This window comes from Calidris pugnax, unplaced genomic scaffold (genome assembly GCF_001431845.1).
Source record: "Calidris pugnax isolate Ruff unplaced genomic scaffold, ASM143184v1 scaffold172, whole genome shotgun sequence".
NCBI lineage: Eukaryota > Metazoa > Chordata > Aves > Charadriiformes > Scolopacidae > Calidris > Calidris pugnax.
In genome coordinates this window covers 1,227,195-1,249,556 of record NW_015090897.1, presented here as the reverse complement: position 1 = coordinate 1,249,556, position 22,362 = coordinate 1,227,195, and the positions used below count along the sequence as shown (strand labels likewise).

At 37.6% G+C, this 22,362-nt stretch overlaps 1 protein-coding gene across 11 annotated transcripts in view; it reads right to left on the bottom strand.

Moving 5' to 3' along the window:
• Nucleotides 1–11,795: 11,795 nt before the first annotated feature.
• Nucleotides 11,796–22,362, bottom strand: part of CEP44 (centrosomal protein 44kDa) — a 14,639-nt gene continuing 4,072 nt past the window's right edge. For 5 of the 11 annotated variants that reach the window (XM_014948409.1, XM_014948410.1, XM_014948406.1 and 2 more), the window contains exons 3-11: nt 21,922–22,069; nt 20,812–20,958; nt 19,754–19,861; nt 18,720–18,851; nt 18,137–18,346; nt 15,343–15,412; nt 13,101–13,228; nt 12,802–12,839; nt 11,796–11,999 (exon numbers count right to left, since the gene is read on the bottom strand). In XM_014948409.1, coding sequence (XP_014803895.1) covers nt 11,942–11,999; nt 12,802–12,839; nt 13,101–13,228; nt 15,343–15,412; nt 18,137–18,346; nt 18,720–18,851; nt 19,754–19,861; nt 20,812–20,958; nt 21,922–22,069 — 1,039 coding nt within the window. In that variant the 3' untranslated portion in view covers nt 11,796–11,941. Of the gene's footprint in view, nt 12,840–13,100; nt 13,321–15,342; nt 15,413–18,136; nt 18,347–18,719; nt 18,852–19,753; nt 19,862–20,811; nt 20,959–21,921; nt 22,070–22,362 lie in introns of those variants that run through there. The other 6 variants (XR_001412761.1, XM_014948411.1, XM_014948412.1 and 3 more) reach the window with 6 other exon arrangements.

Genomic DNA, 22,362 nt, shown 5'->3' with positions numbered 1-22,362 from the left:
GATGTTCATTGTTTTCAGTGTCCTCCCAATTGGTAGAACAATGTCTTTTCTTTTTCATGCTAAAATAACATAATGGTAGCATCCCTTCCCTGCAGAGAGGTGAGGCAGTTTTATACGGCAGAGAATTTACTATCAGTGCATCAACGTGGTATTATGCAAGTCAAAGTCAGTTTCAAATTAAAAGTTTTAACAGTTTTTAATATGCCCTTCAATCACAAAATATGTAGAGCAATAAATTGTTTTCTGGCTCATCTTCATGTAATATAGAGAATAAGGAAATGTTCCAACAGTTCTATACGACAAAACCTACAGAAAACTCGAGTCACTGGTCTTAAACTGTTCTAAAAGGAATTTGATAAAGTATTCAGGCTCCCCCCGTATCAGCACCTATTTTTCTGTAGTTCGCACGAAAGCACAACTATTTTATCTGAAATTATCACAGCTGTCAACTACTTTTATAACTACAAGAAGCCGGAGCTTAAGTTACTACTAATACATGAGCTCAAGCAAGTTCATGAACTTCCCCTGTAGTTCCTTCCATGGGTTCCGATGGAATGGTTTCAATTAAGAGAACTCTTAAAATCAGACTACGGTTTTTTTTTCCCCCCTAAGTAATTCTCCAAGTAGGCACAAACAATGACCCAAACCCCGCAGAGCTCTCAGGAGGAACACAAGGGGAACCACTTCACCTTCCAGCTGGAGAAAGCCGACAGAAAGAAGTTACTATAAGTGACGGATGCAACGATACGGGGATAAATTCTCTTTAATCCCAGATCCCAAGGGAGTCTGATAGGGAAGACACGGCACTTCCAGCTTCATCACCTACAAACAAACGAACGTGTGCTTCTAATAATAACTGGAGAGCCTTCATGGATATTAAAACTCATTTGCATTGATAGCAACGAAATGTTTCAAACTCCATTCATTATATTGCTTGGCTTACCCCCTTACAGTTAAACTCAGGGTGAGAGGAGGATTTGTGTCCTATTTTTATAATATAGTGCAATCTCCAATATGAAATATTACTTTAAATGCCTTACATGTGCCTACATGTTTATTGCACAATACGAAAGGTTTCCAAACACATTCCCTGAGGAGCAGGTTTGCTTTTGCCTGTACATTTTATGGTCATTTTACACAGCAACAGGGGAGAAGTGTGTTTGGTGTTGGGTTTTTTTAAACACAATGAAAAAAATACGCCTCCGAATCAACAAAAAATGGTCAGGGGAAAAAAAAATAATAATCAGAAGCACATGTAATAAATAGGGCTGTTTTAACACTTGAAAACTGACCCGATTCCAAAACATAGATTCCCTTTAATCCTATTTTTCATGACTTTTCAGACACACATTTGCCCCTTCATTAAGCCAATTCGAACATAAATTAAAGAAAGATGCAATAAACAAGTTTCCACGAATACGTACATGGGGTTTCTGCACAGGAACATCTTCACTCCTTGCTCAGCAGGAGCCCAGAGAGCAAATCCTTCACCAGGACCACTGCAACTCAAGCCATTCCCTCTCCTGCTGCCCAGTGAGAGCAGAGGCTGCTGCTCCAGCTGAGCCCCCACACACCAATGCAGCGTCCTGAGCTGCATCACAGAGATGATGCAAATGGAAAAGAGAGAAAAAAAGAAACAAAACTCACAATAAAAACCCCCAGCACCCCTCAGGATGTATTTTCAGAGAAGTATACTTGTCTCATCAGCTATGAAATGCAGTTCACAGCACAGTCAGAGGGGAAGGTGCAGCAGCAGGAGGAAATCCCTTCATCTGCCAAAAAACTCCAGCTTTAGGGAAACTCTTCTCTGCAGTCACAGAAAGTATTGGAGGAGCTTTAACAGCAGCTCTCCAAATCCTGGTTCATATTTCAACATGTGCTCAGTGAAGGCAGGAGGGGAACAGACGTACAAGTGGGAAAGTTTATGAAGACCTTGCAGGATGTTTTAGAAATATATATTAAGAAATGCATTTAGAAATAATTATATTTCTAATTAAAATACCCTGAGGCATAATATTCATTGATGTCTCTTATGCTAAAAAATGAATGGTTATGAACCTAACGTTAACTCTAGAATCAGCAGAAATATAATTTTGCTATTGTGCTGTGTGGCATATGAAATTTCTTTTACACTAACTGGAAAGGTAAAGGGGAAGGGAACACCAACAGACATTGCTGTTAACCTGGAGCAGTTTATTTCACAAATAGCAAAACGCCTCACTATTTCCAAACCAAGCACCTGCTCTGAACAGACTCTAACGAGGATGAGGTCTGTAACCATAGATACAACATCTTGCTCTCTTAAATAAGGTCACATTGAATAAAAAAGGTCCTAAGTGTACTACAGCTCCTGAAATACACCATAGGATGCTTGAGTGCAGGAATATCAGATTGAGTACCACTTCTTTTCCCCATCTGGAACACTCAAGCCACGACTGTTTTAACCAGAACCCTTGTATTGATTGCATCTTCCTAATTATCCTACAAAAACCACAACAGAGACCTCTATTGCTTCTGTGGTATCTGGGCAGATTTCTGAGCAACACACTATCATTAAGCAATTTTTGCAGATCTAATACCTCTCCCAAATAAAGCATATTTTGCTGTCTGAGGTTTATAAGTGAACTACTTAGATTTTCACCACGTAGAGTTAAAAAAATATCCCAGAAAGAAACTGAAAAGGAACTACAGGTAGCACAAAGTGTTCAGAAAGGTAACAGCAATGCCAAATAAATAATATATTCCAGATTAAAATTACAGCCACAACTGTTTGAAATGATGGCTAACTCCCAGTGTCAAAACAAGCAGCTGATAGAAAAAGCTGGTTTAGCCCCCCGTTCACTGATGATTAGTGAAGAAATTTAAGCATCTCTAGTAAAAAAAATCAGTAAATTCCACAAATATCAGTAGCTTCTGATGCATTTTGATCATCTTTCTTTTCTCTCTCTCCAGAAAAACTAACCTTTACAAGACAAGAATGCACTTCTCAAACTTCAGTGTGCCCATATCTTTTTAGCTTTTTGTTACTATAATAAAATAAAAATAGACAGAATAGATCAGACAAAAAAGCCAATGAGCAAGGAAAGAAAGGGGAAAAAAGGAACAAAATAGCCACTAGAAAAACTGGGGGTTTGTATGAGCAATAGGGTTGTGGGGTGGCTGGATCACAACACAAAGTTTGCTGTGAAGCCATCTGGGCGCCAGACAGCTCTCCCCACAACTCAACACATACTCTTGGTGAAGGAATTAAAAAAGAATAGCTCATTTGAAAAAAGAAAAAAAAACCAAAAAACTATCACCTATTTGATCCTCCACGGGGAGAGAAGCTGCTCTCATCAGGCTCAGCTAAACTGAAGTCACAATGCCTACCTGCTACCAGCAGCTTAAGCTAAAAAAAAATAAAAAGAATAAAAAATTTAATATATATGCAGTATTTTTTCACATTGGAATACTTCTTCAAAACTCTGTAATAAATACACCGCATTAATTTCGTTGCTCTTATTTTCTGGTATTTTTACATTAGAATTCAAACAAGGTGGCTCTTACTAATCACTGCGAGACTGACGGGGAAGGAAAAGCAAGTAACCTCCCTCCACGTAGTGGTGAAGGGACTTTCAGTGCCCAGGAAACTGCAGGTGATGCCCAATGAGTATCGGAGTTATATCACACTCAACGGAGAAACCCAGATAATTAGAGAGAGAGGATCAGGGCAGGACCTGGTAGGAAAGAACAGGGCTCATGGGTGTGACTCACCAGTAAAGACATCCCTCTGACAAGCTTCTGTCCTAGTGACTGGTTGATCAGCTAAAATATGCCCAAAAAAGGCTGGAAAGCAAAAAATTGACTTCACACGGCAGCGAAAGTAAAATAGCGAAGACTTTTCACACTCCATCTGGATGGAGTCAGAGAGGGCCTCACCCTGAAGAGCTTCAGTAGGGGCCTCAGCAAAGAAGGAAAAATAAATATACCAATAGAGAGCTTATATTAAAATTTGCATTAAATTTGTATTTAAATATTAGCAATGCACATTGGACTATAATTTTATTTTTTTTAGAGACCACAATGAACATTGGACCATAAATTGTTTTGTAGAGAAACAAAAACCCCCAGCATGCCCCCCCAGGCCCTCAGTACCCCTCGCCAATCATGCGTGTGCTGGACACGAGCTCCTCCTTGGCCTTGCTGTGGGTGTTCTGAAGTGTGAGATGTTGATATTTCTGTTTTAACAGAGATCTGAAGGTGATCTGATGGAAACACGGAGAACGCAAAGGGGATGACCTAAAATCCTGGAAGCAGAACAACAAAAAAAAGGCTTTGACCAGAAACACCAGTTCAGATTCCAAGCCCAACCACCTCCCTTCCAAAGGGATGCAGCCTCACGGTTGGACAAGATGATCTTTAAGGTCCCTTCCAACCTAGAAGATTCTGTGATTCTGTGATTCTTCCCTCGAGTGAAAAAACACTGGAAGCAGAACAATAAAAAAAAAAGGCTTTGACCAGAAACACCAGTTCAGATTCCAAGCCCAACCACCTCCCTTCCAAAGGGATGCAGCCTCATTTTCTTCCCTCGAGTGAAAAAAAAACAGTTATTTCAACACCTTCGTTTTCACACCACTGCTCACCAGTTTCCCAGTTTGAGAGGGGTTCCTGGGTGGAATGTTTGCCGAACTTCTGAGAAGGGCTGGAATCTGAATCATCACTTCTCTTTCCACACATCACCTTTGAAGATTAAGTCGGAATCATCATTTTCCATTGGTGACGAGAAGAGCTATTCCATTGTATTACCAGCGTGACCGTCCCACTACACTGCATTTTCCCCACTCTTTTAAGCTATTTTAATTTCAAATGGCTCTCAATATTGGCATAGTTTTCATTAAATGCACTGAACCTAACTTTTCTAGCATTATTTAAATGGAACATGTCCTGCTAACACCTGCTTTTGGCTCATCCAGAGCCTTTTTCCCCCGCCCCGCTTCCCTCATAGTTCCATTTTTGTCTCCCCCAGAAGTATCTCCTGCTACACGGCCGTTATTTCAACCAGGAAATTTCAACCTCCATATTCTGGGCATACATTTTTGAAGGCCGTAAACATCCCGCCAAGGGCTTCAGTTTGCTCTTTTCTCAAGAGCACGTCTCTCCTTAAGCCAGAAGTGATTCATGGGTCACGATGATGAGCAAGACCATCAGAAAACTCACTTAAATCAAAACCCAGAAGTACCTCGAAGCCATGCCTGTAAGAAAAATACTGTCACTCAAGGCCAAAGTCGTGACATTAACTGTGAAATAACTGAAGATGTTCATTGTTTTCAGTGTCCTCCCAATTGGTAGAACAATGTCTTTTCTTTTTCATGCTAAAATAACATAATGGTAGCATCCCTTCCCTGCAGAGAGGTGAGGCAGTTTTATACGGCAGAGAATTTACTATCAGTGCATCAACGTGGTATTATGCAAGTCAAAGTCAGTTTCAAATTAAAAGTTTTAACAGTTTTTAATATGCCCTTCAATCACAAAATATGTAGAGCAATAAATTGTTTTCTGGCTCATCTTCATGTAATATAGAGAATAAGGAAATGTTCCAACAGTTCTATACGACAAAACCTACAGAAAACTCGAGTCACTGGTCTTAAACTGTTCTAAAAGGAATTTGATAAAGTATTCAGGCTCCCCCCGTATCAGCACCTATTTTTCTGTAGTTCGCACGAAAGCACAACTATTTTATCTGAAATTATCACAGCTGTCAACTACTTTTATAACTACAAGAAGCCGGAGCTTAAGTTACTACTAATACATGAGCTCAAGCAAGTTCATGAACTTCCCCTGTAGTTCCTTCCATGGGTTCCGATGGAATGGTTTCAATTAAGAGAACTCTTAAAATCAGACTACGGTTTTTTTTTCCCCCCTAAGTAATTCTCCAAGTAGGCACAAACAATGACCCAAACCCCGCAGAGCTCTCAGGAGGAACACAAGGGGAACCACTTCACCTTCCAGCTGGAGAAAGCCGACAGAAAGAAGTTACTATAAGTGACGGATGCAACGATACGGGGATAAATTCTCTTTAATCCCAGATCCCAAGGGAGTCTGATAGGGAAGACACGGCACTTCCAGCTTCATCACCTACAAACAAACGAACGTGTGCTTCTAATAATAACTGGAGAGCCTTCATGGATATTAAAACTCATTTGCATTGATAGCAACGAAATGTTTCAAACTCCATTCATTATATTGCTTGGCTTACCCCCTTACAGTTAAACTCAGGGTGAGAGGAGGATTTGTGTCCTATTTTTATAATATAGTGCAATCTCCAATATGAAATATTACTTTAAATGCCTTACATGTGCCTACATGTTTATTGCACAATATGAAAGGTTTCCAAACACATTCCCTGAGGATCAGGTTTGCTTTTGCCTGTACATTTTATGGTCATTTTACACAGCAACAGGGGAGAAGTGTGTTTGGTGTTGGGTTTTTTTAAACACAATGAAAAAAATACACCTCCAAATCGACAAAAAACGGTCATGGGTTTTTTTAAACACAATGAAAAAAATACGCCTCCGAATCAACAAAAAATGGTCAGGGGAAAAAAAAATAATAATCAGAAGCACATGTAATAAATAGGGCTATTTTAACACTTGAAAACTGACCCAATTCCAAAATGTAGATTCCCTTTCATCCTATTTTTCATGACTTTTCAGACACACATTTGCCCCTTCTTTAAGCCAATTCGAACATAAATTAAAGAAAGATGCAATAAACAAGTTTCCATGAATACGTACATGGGGTTTCTGCACAGGAACGTCTTCCCTCCTTGCTCAGCAGGAGCCCAGAGAGCAAATCCTTCACCAGGACCACTGCAACTCAAGCCATTCCCTCTCCTGCTGCCCAGTGAGAGCAGAGGCTGCTGCTCCAGCTGAGCCCCCACACACCAATGCAGCGTCCTGAGCTGCATCACAGAGATGATGCAAATGGAAAAGAGAGAAAAAAAGAAACAAAACTCACAATAAAAACCCCCAGCACCCCTCAGGATGTATTTTCAGAGAAGTATACTTGTCTCATCAGCTATGAAATGCAGTTCACAGCACAGTCAGAGGGGAAGGTGCAGCAGCAGGAGGAAATCCCTTCATCTGCCAAAAACTCCAGCTTTAGGGAAACTCTTCTCTGCAGTCACGGAAAGTACTGGAGGAGCTTTAACAGCAGCTCTCCAAATCCTGGTTCATATTTCAACATGTGCTCAGTGAAGGCAGGAGGGGAACAGACGTACAAGTGGGAAAGTTTATGAAGACCTTGCAGGATGTTTTAGAAATATATATTAAGAAATGCATTTAGAAATAATTATATTTCTAATTAAAATAGTACTGGAGGAGCTTTAACAGCAGCTCTCCAAATCCTGGTTCATATTTCAACATGTGCTCAGTGAAGGGCAGGATGGGAACAGACGTACAAGTGGGAAAGTTTAGGAAGACCTTGCAGGATGTTTTAGAAATATATATTAAGAAATACATTTAGAAATAATTCTATTTCTAATTAAAATACCCTGAGGCATAATATTCATTGATGTCTCATGCTAAAAATGAATCATTAGAAATAATTATATTTCTAATTAAAATACCCTGAGGCATAATATTCATTGATGTCTCTTATGCTAAAAAATGAATGGTTATGAACCTAACGTTAACTCTAGAATCAGCAGAAATATAATTTTGCTATTGTGCTGTGTGGCATATGAAATTTCTTTTACACTAACTGGAAAGGTAAAGGGGAAGGGAACACCAACAGACATTGCTGTTAACCTGGAGCAGTTTATTTCACAAATAGCAAAACGCCTCACTATTTCCAAACCAAGCACCTGCTCTGAACAGACTCTAACGAGGATGAGGTCTGTAACCATAGATACAACATCTTGCTCTCTTAAATAAGGTCACATTGAATAAAAAAGGTCCTAAGTGTACTACAGCTCCTGAAATACACCATAGGATGCTTGAGTGCAGGAATATCAGATTGAGTACCACTTCTTTTCCCCATCTGGAACACTCAAGCCACGACTGTTTTAACCAGAACCCTTGTATTGATTGCATCTTCCTAATTATCCTACAAAAACCACAACAGAGACCTCTATTGCTTCTGTGGTATCTGGGCAGATTTCTGAGCAACACACTATCATTAAGCAATTTTTGCAGATCTAATACCTCTCCCAAATAAAGCATATTTTGCTGTCTGAGGTTTATAAGTGAACTACTTAGATTTTCACCACGTAGAGTTAAAAAAATATCCCAGAAAGAAACTGAAAAGGAACTACAGGTAGCACAAAGTGTTCAGAAAGGTAACAGCAATGCCAAATAAATAATATATTCCAGATTAAAATTACAGCCACAACTGTTTGAAATGATGGCTAACTCCCAGTGTCAAAACAAGCAGCTGATAGAAAAAGCTGGTTTAGCCCCCCGTTCACTGATGATTAGTGAAGAAATTTAAGCATCTCTAGTAAAAAGTCAGTAAATTCCACAAATATCAGTAGCTTCTGATGCATTTTGATCATCTTTCTTTTCTCTCTCTCCAGAAAAACTAACCTTTACAAGACAAGAATGCACTTCTCAAACTTCAGTGTGCCCATATCTTTTTAGCTTTTTGTTACTATAATAAAATAAAAATAGACAGAATAGATCAGACAAAAAAGCCAATGAGCAAGGAAAGAAAGGGGAAAAAAGGAACAAAATAGCCACTAGAAAAACTGGGGGCTTGTATGAGCAATAGGGTTGTGGGGTGGCTGGATCACAACACAAAGTTTGCTGTGAAGCCATCTGGGCGCCAGACAGCTCTCCCCACAACTCAACACATACTCTTGGTGAAGGAATTAAAAAAGAATAGCTCATTTGAAAAAAGAAAAAAAAACCAAAAAACTATCACCTATTTGATCCTCCACGGGGAGAGAAGCTGCTCTCATCAGGCTCAGCTAAACTGAAGTCACAATGCCTACCTGCTACCAGCAGCTTAAGCTAAAAAAAAATAAAAAGAATAAAAAATTTAATATATATGCAGTATTTTTTCACATTGGAATACTTCTTCAAAACTCTGTAATAAATACACCGCATTAATTTCGTTGCTCTTATTTTCTGGTATTTTTACATTAGAATTCAAACAAGGTGGCTCTTACTAATCACTGCGAGACTGACGGGGAAGGAAAAGCAAGTAACCTCCCTCCACACTGAACCTAGATTTCTGTTCTACTAATTATTCTGTTAATTAATTCCACAAGAGGGGGAAGGAAAAGCAAGTAACCTCCCTCCACGCTGAACCTAGATTTCTGTTCTGCTAATTATTCTGTTAATTAATTCTACAAGAGTTTTTTTCCTTAATGGAACCGATTTCAAGGCAACAAATATTCTGTAACATGCAAATTTAAAAGAAAGTAAAACTTCAAACATTGTGAGTTGAGGTCTGTCCTGCACCACGTTTGCTGTGGGGCTGGAGACTGAACTGAGCCCGACGGGGGACACGAGAGCAAACCCAGACAGAAACAAGAAAAGATCTCCAAAAATAAGCGTAAGAAACAGGACACACTTAGTAATAAGGGCTTTGAGCATCCTTCTGATGATGCAAAACAGTCCCAAGTTGGGCATAAACCCTGATCCGAGCCTGTCTGGGACTCGGGTACAAGCAGACCTGGGTGATCTGCAGAATTCTTATTTTTTCTAGATCACGTTTTCGTTTCAGTAAATAAATTAAAGTACATACTCGCCTTAGATAAGACAGTCAAAAAATAAAAATAAAAAAATCATAGAATCATAGAATGGTTTGGGTTGACAGGCATCTTTAAAGATCATCTCGTTCCACCCCCTGCCCTGGGCAGGGACACCTCCCACCAGCCCAGGTTGCTCCAAGCCCCCTCCAACCTGCCCTTGAACCCCTCCAGGGATGGGGCAGCCACAGCTTCTCTGGGCAACCTGGGCCAGTGAAAAGGTTGAATCTTAATGGAAATCCTGAAAGTTAAATTTCCTTAATGGAAATTTAGAATCTTGCTAAAAATACCAAGTTAAAAAGTGTATTTTTGTGGAAGCTTCAGTTTTAGCATTCTGCTTTAATGGAATTATGTTTCATTATCCCATGCACTGCATAAATACTTGCAGTTATTATTGTTCCAGTTAAATAAATTCCAGGTTCAATTATTCTATTGATGTTGAAGGAAATGGAGTTGTCAAAACAATTCTTAACTATAAAATTAATAATATATATTTTAAAATGAATAATTAAATTGACTAGCTTTAAGAGGCAGCAGTAGCTCAGTTAATGATTCACAATCCGAGAACAACAGGACTTTTTCCAGGCCACTGGAAAGAGCTTTTTCTAACACTTTCTTCCTCAAACACATTCAGTGATAAATCTCTGTAACTTGACCCACTGATACCAACCACCACGTCCCATCTCTGCTGTAACATCCACAAACAGGCTCATTGCTCCAGCTCCTGCCACCAACATCATCAAATATCACACAGAATAATTTATCCTGCTTCACATAAAAGCCTCTTCAATTCCACGGCAAAGAGAAAAAATTAAATAAAATTAATATTTCGAGATATTTGATCCTTACTGATTTAAAGCAGTAACTTTAACTGCATAGGAATATACTTTTTTCCTCTGGTAATTACTTTATATAGATTTCCACAAGATGGTGCTGTAGCCCTATTTCAGAAAATAACACTTTTTTTTCCTGGTGAATTGATCAAACACTTAGAAGAAAAGCTGTTTATTTCATTTTGGGGATAACAAACAGTGATTTGCAAAGTCTATTTTCAATTAAAGAGTAAAAAGTGTTCCCATCATCTTACTTTGCAATTTGTTTTTTTTTTTAAAACAACTGGAAAAGTAAGTTTTATTGCAAAAATTGCAAACCCTTCAACTGAAGTTTATATAGCATAATGGATCACTGCACGTTCTTCTGTTTGTATGTAAAATAAAGTCAATTTATATCCCATCTGGTTATAGAAAAAAAAAATCATAATTACTGTTAAAACCTATAAATCACTTTTTACAGCATAATGTCAAACAGCTGCTTTCGCCTCCATTTGCAAACTCTGCCAAAAGAACCCACTGGTTTGGTGAAATTAAACCCCCCAAAAAAGTCATTTTAAGCAAAGTGAGTGTTGTAGCACAAAGAACATGGAGATTATAAATAAATAAATCTGATCAAACCAAAGATGTATGAGGTTTGATAATATGTTTATGGAAGTCTTACATCTATTTATGCCTCTAAAGAGAGATTTTTAATATGGCTTTTGAATCTAAAGATGTTGGGTATCTTTGTGTACTGGCTGGGTTCCATCTGTGCTGCTGGGCAGAGCACTAAAACACTCATCACACCTTCCACAGCCAAAGGCTCCGAACTTATTCCCACATTTTAGCATTTGGGATCAAACCCACCCTCACTTTTGTCCATGTTAAATGGAAGCCATAACGCACTGGTGCTCTCAGCATCAATATTTACATTTAAAAAAAAAACAAACAACAAAAAAGATATATATATGAAATTGAGTATTTAAGTCTTCATTAAGACTTATTCTGCATTACAGATGGTAAGAGGGAAGGTAGGAAAAGCCTCGTGGGGGTAACACACACATCCCAGCTGGAATGTTTCCAACAGGATGCAAACCCTGCACTTGAAGAACCATATTACTTAGCACCCCGCTAACAAATGTCAACGCAGAAATACACCCCTGCAAGGACTTCACAGAGCAGGGGGGAAAGCTAGTCCAACAGCTTTCAAACCAAAAATTGAGGCTGAGGGAACAGAATTAATACACAGCCGCATTAGAAAATATTTATTCAAAGGAATAAAAGAACTGGCCATGATTACAAATTCTATATATTAAAAAATTAATGCTGTACAAACACACATATTAGTTTTGATATCCGTAAAGTCTCCAGAGAGGAGGTCTGAAGACTGGGCCTTTCAGGTCTTCTCAGAGGTGTTGCTTGATGTTTTCAACAATTCTGAGGTTTCTTCAATTCTGAAAATAAATTTTGTTTACACACACACTTACCAAAATACGGTAAAAAATAACTCACCTTTAACTTTCTAATGAACCCGAAATACTAACAAGCAACACAAACCTTAAGTTTCTTCATCCCTCCTCTGCAATTGGTTGGAATTTAAATGCCTACCACAGCTCCATAAATTTTAAGTTTACATAAAGAAAGAAGTAACCCATACAATAACATTAAATCACAAAAAATGGCTACAGCTTTTTTTTTTTTCCCCAGGCCAGGCACTTAGAGAAAAGAAATCTCCTGCTAAAGAAATATTATACAGCAATATTTTTCTCCTCAAGTGTAAAAAAAAAAATTTTCTTACTAAAGATAATGTCATTACACATCTCAGGACTAGTATCAAATATACATTAACACAGTTATCGCAATGCTTGGGCTGAAATTGCTTTTACTTTTCCTTAAATAATAAAAAACAGAGTTAAGACCTTGTAGTTATTTTTCAGGAAGAGAAGGTGCAGGGAATTCCTACCAGAAGATAAATAATATTCCTATTCCTTGTCAAGCAGATTCTAAACACTCTTTAATCTCCAGTTAATACTATTAAGAAGGCTTTCTATTGCTTTTTAGAAACCAAAACAGTGACTCATCCCACAAACACAGGGCTGTAGGTGGATTTATTATCCATGGGGGTCATAAGGAAATGCCACACCTGAGGCAGAGACCTTTGAGGTTTGGAACACAGATGTAGGATCTCTCTGTGCCTCAGTCCAGCACAGCTCCCTCCCGGGAAAGGAATTCCTCCTGCCCTTTCCCATTACTTACATTTTCCTTATCCTTTCCATTCTTTGCCTTGTTGTCTCCTGCAATTTAAAAGCAACAAAGTCAGAGAACTCTTCAAAGCGAACATTCTTCAGATGGACTTCCCACCTGAAAAAATCCATAGGGAAAGATGTGACTTTTAAGCAGTGTTTACATATCCGAAGGATTTGGGCGAGACAGACCCCGCTGTAGCTTTGCACAGTTTCCTTGTTGTTCACATAGTTTATACGACTAAAACGAATGCTTACTTTTTCTCTTGACCTCAGAAAGGAACCAGCTAAGGATTTTCCAGTTTCACTCACCTTTGGAAGGTCTGTCAGGTCAGGAGAATGGAGGGTGGTGGCTCCAGGAGATGGGTCTGTGGGTAAGGGCGAGCTGCATCCAGGCGGCTGCTGGAGCCTCTCGGGCTTCTCCTCCCTCCTCTCTCTGTCTGGGGGGAAAGACTCGGGATTTGTGTCACCTTTGCCTTTTTGCTCTCCTATTGCAAGGTCAGCTTTCGGAGAGCTTGATTTACAGGATGGACTGACAGAAGAGAGTGCATTGTTTAGAGGGGGGGGGTAAAGAAAAGCTACTGGGAAGGGTCCAAAACGGGTTTCAAGATCCCTAGGAATGCTGCCTTTACCCTGATTGCAGCAAAATCAACATTTAAGAAAGTCTAATTACTGGGTCAAACATTTTAGAGTAATTTCAAAAAGTTTGCCTGGTTTTTATTGTAAACTACCTGTTCAAACACGTCATTAGTTTGTGCTAAGTGCTGTCTTATAAGCGTTAGAAATATAAACAAAATCATCACCTTCTTGCTTAGCTTAAAATTTGTATCAAGCTCTTGCTGTTTCCCTAGCTCTCCCCCCTCCGGGATAGGTTTAGTGTCCACTCAGCAGAAACACACTTTTCTTCTACATTGGGAAAGACTTTGATAATATTTGCAATTTTAGAATTCTATTGGCAGGGAAGGGAATTTAGTATTTAGAGAGAAAAAAATGTTCCCACACTCTCATGCTTAGTAAGGCCATCATCTATGGCTCATATCTTTGGAACATGTTTAGCTACCTTATTCTGCATTTATAATCATATTAAATTATTTTAAATCAATTAAATTTTCTTCTATACAGCTGTGATTCCTGAAGAGCACTACAACCAAGGAGAATCAAAGCATCCAAACACAGTACGTCTCAGATACAAGAGTTCAGACCGCCTGCCACAACTCCTATGCCTAAAATTGCCTGAATCATATTTTACTAAAAACAGGAATAACAAATTCAGAAGAATTCTAGAAGTCTGAAAATATGGAAATTCTCTCTCAAAGCCCATCAGCCTGCCAGCTGACTACAAAGCCCTGAAGTGTCAGTAACATACACTAACCCTACAAAAGGCAGTTAAACACGTCGCAAACTTTAAGGTCTGTAAAAAGAAGGTCCCATTTCTGAGACTAGAAAATTAAAACAAACTTTGACATAACCAGGAAACTGCCTTCCTAATTTCCATGGAAACCGGGTTACCAAGAGCCCCTTTTAATTTCAGTGCAACAGCCCAACAGTGGGCAAAAATGTCTGCTAAGTGAGAACGGGAAATAGAATATTCTCCTTACTGCTGGTGGGAGGAATAACAGCTGCCATAGGGGAAACTGGCCTAATTAATAACGAGAATAAGGAATTAAATCATTAATAAAGGGAATGTTAAGGGCTAAAGAGCTACCATTGAGGAAGAAAGAAGAATTACTTATGGTCAGGGTAATGTTTTTAATTTCTTTCCCACTTAAATTACAAGAAATAAATGAAACAAATGAACCTTATCAAATTTAAGTTGGAAATGGAAGAAAAAAAAGTTGTCTCGCTCTTTAAAATCAGAAAGTTTAGCAGAAATGCTCGTTGGAGAGCTGCAAACTGCTTCCAAAGGGATGGGACTATAGAGAGTCTCCAGCACTGATTTGAAAAACAACACGAATTATGAGTGAAAGAGCCCTGGTTTGTCCTAAGCCCCGTTATAAAAGTAAAAATCAACACCATAAATGTGATGCTATTTGATTATAACAAACACGTGGCAGCAGACATAATTCCTTCTGTGCTTACAAATAGCTTATTTTTAAAACATTATGATAATGAAACTGCACTGGAGAGCAGATAACATTACTGTTTTTTCAGAGCTTTAGCTATAGCACCTTAATTGTATTTTTAAAACATTATGATAATGAAACTGCGCTGGAGAGCAGATAACATTACTGTTTTTCAGAGCTTTAGCTATAGCACTTTAATTAAATTTGCATCTTTGAGATTTTTAGTAGAGTTATTTGTAACTATTAATTACTATTGCTGTATATTTTCATGAATGCTTTAAAGATTATTTATTTCAGTAAATAAAGCTTCTAAAGAATAAAATACAAACATGAAATGGCCAGCAGTTTAATTTCTAACTTGCAGCATGCATTTAAATTCAGAGGTTGCTAAATTGCAATTGTGTACTTAAAAACACTACTTTATTCCGTCAAGGTCAGCAAGAAGCATTTAGCATAGGATGTTAATTAAGAAGAAAAGCATTAATACTCACCAGGAGAAACTGGAATCCTACTAGAAGTACATTCTTGGCTTATATTTGTGAAGTCTGTAGGGAAGTCTCTCTGAAATACAAGTTGACTGCATTTTAGCCATATACCCTCTTTAAATCATCTTTTGATTAAAAAAAAATATATTTAAGTATTAATTATGTACGCATTTGCTAGCCCAGCCGGGTATGTTGGCACTGCACAAATTTCTTTACAGGACTAATTTTGGATTTTTTTTAATCCAAAACTTCCAAACAGCCATTGCATTAAAAAATTAAGTTTATTTTATGGGGGCCTTTTTAGTATCAATATTGCTGTCACAAACAGGTCAAATCTGGGTCCAAATGTCCATCTAACCTGGGTGTGAGCAGAATGAACACACAGCCTGTGCTAACAGTTACATCTTGACAGTGACCTTCACAAAATCAGTGCACCTTCTACTTCTGGCTGATATTGAGAAATGCAGCTCCTCCAGCCTAAAATTTCAGCCTGTAGAAATTCATTCCACTTAAATGCTTAGAACTCAAAGGGCTACTTTAAGCTACTTTCCCAGGCTCCTAAATGAGAGGGCTATTTTAAGGTTTTCAGTCGAACTCAATCCACTTTAGAAAAAGTTGTTCACAAACAAGGAAAACAAAATTAAAGCTGTATTAACAATAACTGTGTTTTGAGTGCAGTTTTCTAATTTCAAATTATGAAAAAAGCCTGGATTTTTTCATTTAAGTTATTGTTATGATTTCAAATCTCAGCCTTTGGTAAAGTATATCACTTTAGGGAATTTTATAGCCAAGTATTTGAATGAAGGATAAATAATAGGTATTGTGTGGGAAGAAGCTGGAAAAAACTGTAATAATGGATATCTCTTAAAAAATATATATATATATATTAAAAAAATAGCTGTCTGTACTGACTGCTTCTGCTCAGTTCCTTTGACTGCAATGGATTTGGTAGCTTTGAGAGGTTCCCAGAGCTAAATGCACAGCTGCTGCTGCTTTGGCAGCGGGGCAAGCCAGACCTTGGACTGTTCCTGCTCCGCTGGCTGGAAGCCAAGGCTTCCCTGGAAAAGGCAAGAGGAAGAAGAAAGGCACAATTCTGAGCTGCTGCTATATCTGTGCAGCACGGCCGGGATGGAATGTCACGGAACAAAGAGGCAGCAATCCTCTGGCCCAAAGGATTAGTTCTTGGCAGTTTTCAAACGCCTATTGCAAAAAAAGTTAGGGTTTTGAAGACTTTTTACTATGAAAACCAGCTTATTTTGCTTTGAAAAAGGACAAGCAACAATGCCACACACAAACTACATTTAAACTTCTTTCTGCAGATGACTCCTTTCAGTAACATGCAGTACAGAAATATAATTAACATTAATATCACTCAAAAATTTCCATTAAGTATTTTCCAAATACTATTCCAAACCTTTGAAGAACTGCAATAAACATGTTACTTAAGTAATAATAAACCAAATTTAGGGAAGGAAAAGAACAAGCTTAGTCTGCAATCCAAGCTTGAGAATGTCAATCCTTATCACTAGAGCTCTGGCCTTTAGAAATTACCCAGTGCTCAGTCTGAACACTTCTTTATTTTGAGATTTTATACACCTACCACACTTTCAGGGCACAAAGGAGAAAAAAAAAAAAAGTGTCTTGGTAATACTTGTATACAACATTTTCAAATTTGCAGGGTCAACAACATACACAGAGCTCCCGGTTACAAATAAATTCAACATTTTTACAACTACAGAGGAAAACACAACGCTCATCAACTATATTCTACAAAGGTTGTCCACTTCTGGAAAGCATCTGAAGGATACACATGAGATACATATGCAAATACCTTTGAAATTAAGCATGTGATCACAAAGTTGATGCTAGGGTTCACTGCATCTCAAAATCCTGACATGTGTACGTATATGAAATTATACAATGTGCATTCAAGGACCTTTCAACAGCATGAGAAATAACACAGTCTTAATGCAACAAAATACTTGATCTGTTCTGACAAACACACCAAACGTAGCCACATCACAACAACAGCACTTTCACAGATTTAAAAATGCAATTACTATAATGGACAAGAAACAGGAAAGAGGGAAGGGGGAGTGCAAAAAAGAGAAAGATCATTGATTAGGCTAGAAATTTCAACGAGCCACAAACTAAGACTAAGACTAAAATAAAAATTCATTTTTCTATTAACCCTGTATTTTCCATTGAGCATACTGACTATTTTTGTCAATGCTAGTTATATAGAATGAAGATTTAATCTTCCAGAGGCAGTATCTGTATCTGATTAGAGTCTGGAGAATTAAAAAATGTAATTGTATCAACAGCAACAACATTTGCAGGCCAGTATAAGAAATTCAAAATAATGCAAACCAGAATAAGGAAACCCTGAAATGTGTCAATAGCTTGATGAAACTCTCAACTACAGAAACATCAGGCTTTCAAAGGCAGCATAATTAAGCGTCTTCAAAAGCTTCCTCCTACAATTTCACTAGGAAATAAAAACACACACAGTTAAAAAAAAAAAAAAATAGGCTTAGCTAAACCTGCTGTTCCTGCAAGGAAAGAATTTCCAACAGAGAGTTTTGCCTCAGAGAGCATGAGAAAAAAAACTGCACTTAACAACAATTAAGAAAAAAAAAATACCAACAACTACTTAAACAGCACTTCCATTCCGATCACAACTTTAAAAACAGGAAAAAAGTACTCATCAGGAGGCAGGATGAGCAGAAAGAGGCTGAAAAAAACCCTGTGTCTAAGCAATTTTTGTTATAGAAAAAAAAACCAACAGACATTAACATACCTTTTTGGATTGCAACAACAGTTGTGTTTCGAGAAGCAAAACTCGACTCAACAAGTTATTCCAGTCCTTCTCATCGATGATCACCTTCCCTTTCAGTTTCTCTTCCAAACTATGCAGTTTGTCTTCCACCCAGTCCAGCTTCTGAAGCTTCTCCTGGCAATCAGCAAGCTGGCTCTTGAGGAACTCCACCTCAGAATTATCTTCTATGACCTGGAAATGCAGATAAGAACACACGACTGCTGATTTCAAAACCGATATAATTCATCATTTGATCAATGAAATTAAGTGGAATCTTCCTCCAATTCATTAAACACATTCTGTTCTATTAGAAAATTATTTTTCTTTCAGAATTGCCATAATAGGAACATTTGTGCAACTTGCCTTTTAAAAGAAACTGTTGACAGAACTGGCTCTTGAAAGTGCAGTAAAATATAACTGACTTTTAAAATACATTTATTATATATCTGTCAGTTATACCTAAGGAGCATCCAGCTGTCTTTTAAAAACCTTCATCCCTTTAGAAGAGCCCTGTAGAAAAAGTTAAGAATACATGCAGATGGCATCTTAAAATAAAAGTTCTTACTTGTTTGCCTTGAACTTCCACAACATCATGATCCAGGAACGATTCCTCTTTATCACCTCCCTGTGCTGGAAGGGGGAGTGGATGCAGGTCAACACTAACTTCATTTCCTGTGTGCCGCTCCACCTGAGGCTTCTTTTGAGGATGTTGGGAAAAAAAAAAAAGAAAAAAAAAATTAAAAAATTCACTGGTGTCATTCATTACAAGAACATTTCAATTCATCAGCCAAGTAACTGACAGAAAAAACCTATTAGTTTAGTATTTATTTTTTTTAAAGTTGACAATCTTATCCCAACCAGCTGCAAAACACAGAAAGCAAGAGCAGGCAGTTCAACTTAAAAAAAAAAAATCATATAGACATGAAACTGTAAAACAAATCTGGACAGATTTTACTATATGTACTGTGTACCCTGGTTTCCTTCCATAAAGGGTAATAAAGGCATTAATGTTCTCTCGTATTGTAAGGTGTGTTAGTTGTAAGTGTGGAATGGGAGGTATATTAACACACACGGTGAGGTTTATAAGTATAGATAGTTCCAACATCAAAACCACCACTCAAACACTCAGAAAATAAGAAGTTTAACTAGGAAGATTAGAACTCTCTCTTTTTCTTGACAGCAAAATAGCCCTATTCGCTACACATTTCATTTCCTTTGAATGCTTCCCTCGGAGAGAATAACGAGAGAGACAAATTTTGCCTCTCTTTGTGTCCTGTCACAAAACAAAACAAATTACCTAATGATTAAGAACCCACAATTACAGCTTCCTCGATGTTTTAGTAAAGCTGAAACTCTCCTCATCCAGGGAATTCTTAATACACTCCCATCTACTCCCCTCCAGTTCTACCATTCAACAACCAAAAGTGCCAGAGAAGTCATTCCACATATTTTCTTTGTGAAGTTTTCCTTGCTGCTAAGAGCAGTATTTTCCTTCTAAATAGAAATCACAGACATTTAATGGGCAGTCCTAGTCTTAAAAGTTTTGTGGTACAAACAAGATTAACCTTTAGATGTACAACATAAAAACTTGTTTCCTACCTGTTTGGAATTCAGAGCGCTGCTGCTAGGAACAGCAAGCACATCCTCACAATTTGACCATACTTCACATTTAAAACATCTGAGTTTTTTCCTTGTTTGGGATTTAACCTTCAAAGTGAAGAGGAGAAAATATTGTACATTATGCTTCTAACACAGGAATATTTTCAGGGGGGTAAATGGGAATGGGATGACACATCCCATTTTCTGCCATCAATAACAGGCAAGAATATTGCGTGGCACACACACACACATTCAGACCTCTGCAGCATAATAATGTCTAAAACCCTTTAAGCATGACCCAAATTTACAGAGAAAACAGATCTGGAAGTGAATGACATATTCATACCCTCATTAACACTTAAGCAAGGCTGCATCAAAGCTGGTTGTAAAGAGAAAAGGCAACTTGCACTAGAGTTTAAAGACAAATATGAAAAAAATGTAGTTATGCCCCTAAATGTAAAAAATGAAATATACATAAGTCCTGAAGACTGTTATAAACTCAAACAAAATCCTGTCAAATATGAAGACTGAAAATTCCTTTTATTAAAGCATCCACTGATACACAGCATACACTGGTGAAAAATAATGCCTTAACAACACAAGGCAAACACAGGTAATGAAAATAATCCTATATGAGATGTGTATCACTGAAAGACAAATAAGCATCATGTTTAAATTAAATGTTACCAGAACTTCAGCACATCAGATGGTATTTGCTTTGGTTTTAAATCTATCTGAAATGTCTACTGAGTTAGGCAAATATTCCCTGTGTTGAGAAGTGCAAAGGAAAATATATCACTTACTGTAAAGTTATCAAGTACTAGATTAATCTTAATTCAAATATTTTTTTGTTTACACTATGAAGCATTGACAGTTGCATGTCTTTTGTATTCCTGATAGCACTCAGGCACCTTGCAATGGAACTTCAGACTCATTTCCCCTGCTTTGACCATCAGCAATGCTGCACCTTCAAATAAACTGGTTTTCAGCTTCCCCCTGCAGCACCAGGCATGTCAAAAGCAGCTTATCTCACAGGAAAGTTACTATTTATTCAGTACCTTATTCGAGTTACTTAATTCCTTATGCTTTTTCACCACACAGTTGATGATGTCGCAAACAATCTGCATTTTTCTTTCTGCAAAGCCAAACTGAAGGAACTGCTGTTTTGTTAAAACTGGTTTATATTGAAATTGATCTCGAAGCAGCTGCAACAAGAGAAGAGATTACTTCACTTCCAAAATCACCACGCAATTTGTGGTAGAAACAGCCTGCTCAGGCTCTTAATTTTCTACAATCTTTTCTTTCATTCTGCTCTTGAGCAGCTAAACCTTTTCTCATTTGGTTATTTATATATTCTCAGCTGTTTCCTCTGACTAGACTTTCAACATAACTCCTCCAGAAACATTTCATTCCCATCACTCTTCTAAAGTTTAACTCGGCGTCTTAAGATGCATAAAATAAATTACTGCAGACATTAATATTTAAGGAGTTAAACAAAAAGTTTCTGAAGTGAAGGCACAAGAAGAAGCTGTGTTGATCTCAGCGAGTGCGTCAGAAGCTTCAGTGAGGCTCCCACAGAGCCTCTTTGTGAAGGAGTCTCTATCGGCCTCAGACAGAAAACCAGCCTCAATAAGCCAGGACTAATTAATGCAGCAAGTCACCTTTTATAAAAATGCACTTATGGATAGTTTTGAGGATGGTTCAAAATTATTTTCATTTGGTTCCAATGAATAAACTGTTAAATATTGGACTGTATATATTCATATGGTATAGTGTTTTAAAATAGCTGTATTTTTTAATTGTGCTTTCATTACAATTATTGAAGTTCGTTGGGATTTTTTGCTAGCTATGATTTCTTCTGAGGTCACTTCTGTAAAAGTGTAATAAATACTTTGGTTTAATTCAAAACTATCATAAAACAATAATGCTACTGTTCCTGCAAGTGTCTCAAAATATTTGGCTAACAATATCCATCCTGATTTTCATAAAATTATAAATAAAGATTTACCACACAGTGACTTACTACTCATTTTAAATCTTAACAGAATTACAATTCACATTCATTGCCAAAAATCTTCCTTTTCTAGTAATACTCGTAGTAGATGTTTCATGCTTATGAGGCCACAGCCAAAACTGTGTCTCTCTGCAAAGCCCATGAAGAGAGGTACCTTATAAATAGCTTCAACAAAACGCAAGTCACTCTTTGCTGTGAGTTCCACGTCGCACTTCACCAAAAGCTCTGCTATGTGAGTGGAAAAGGATGTAAAACAATAGCTGATGATGGGTAAAAATGCAGCTGGGTCACCCTTTACTAACCTAGTAAGAAACAAAAGCGGAAGATAACAAAAGCTTTTCATTACATTAATTTAAACATTTCACTTGAAAGGTGTTTTAATATCACAGGATGTTATATACAAGTGTCTCCTTCATTTTAAGGTTTTTTCCAGGCATTTCTCATTCAGCAGCCTTTACTGTTATCTGTAAAATGCTCAAAACAACTCATATAATAAGCTCATATAATTCCAACATTGTCTGGTCTAAAGCCCACCAGCATTTCCATCTCAAGATTCAACCTCTTTTTTTTTTCCTTAATCTTTACAGGATGAAAT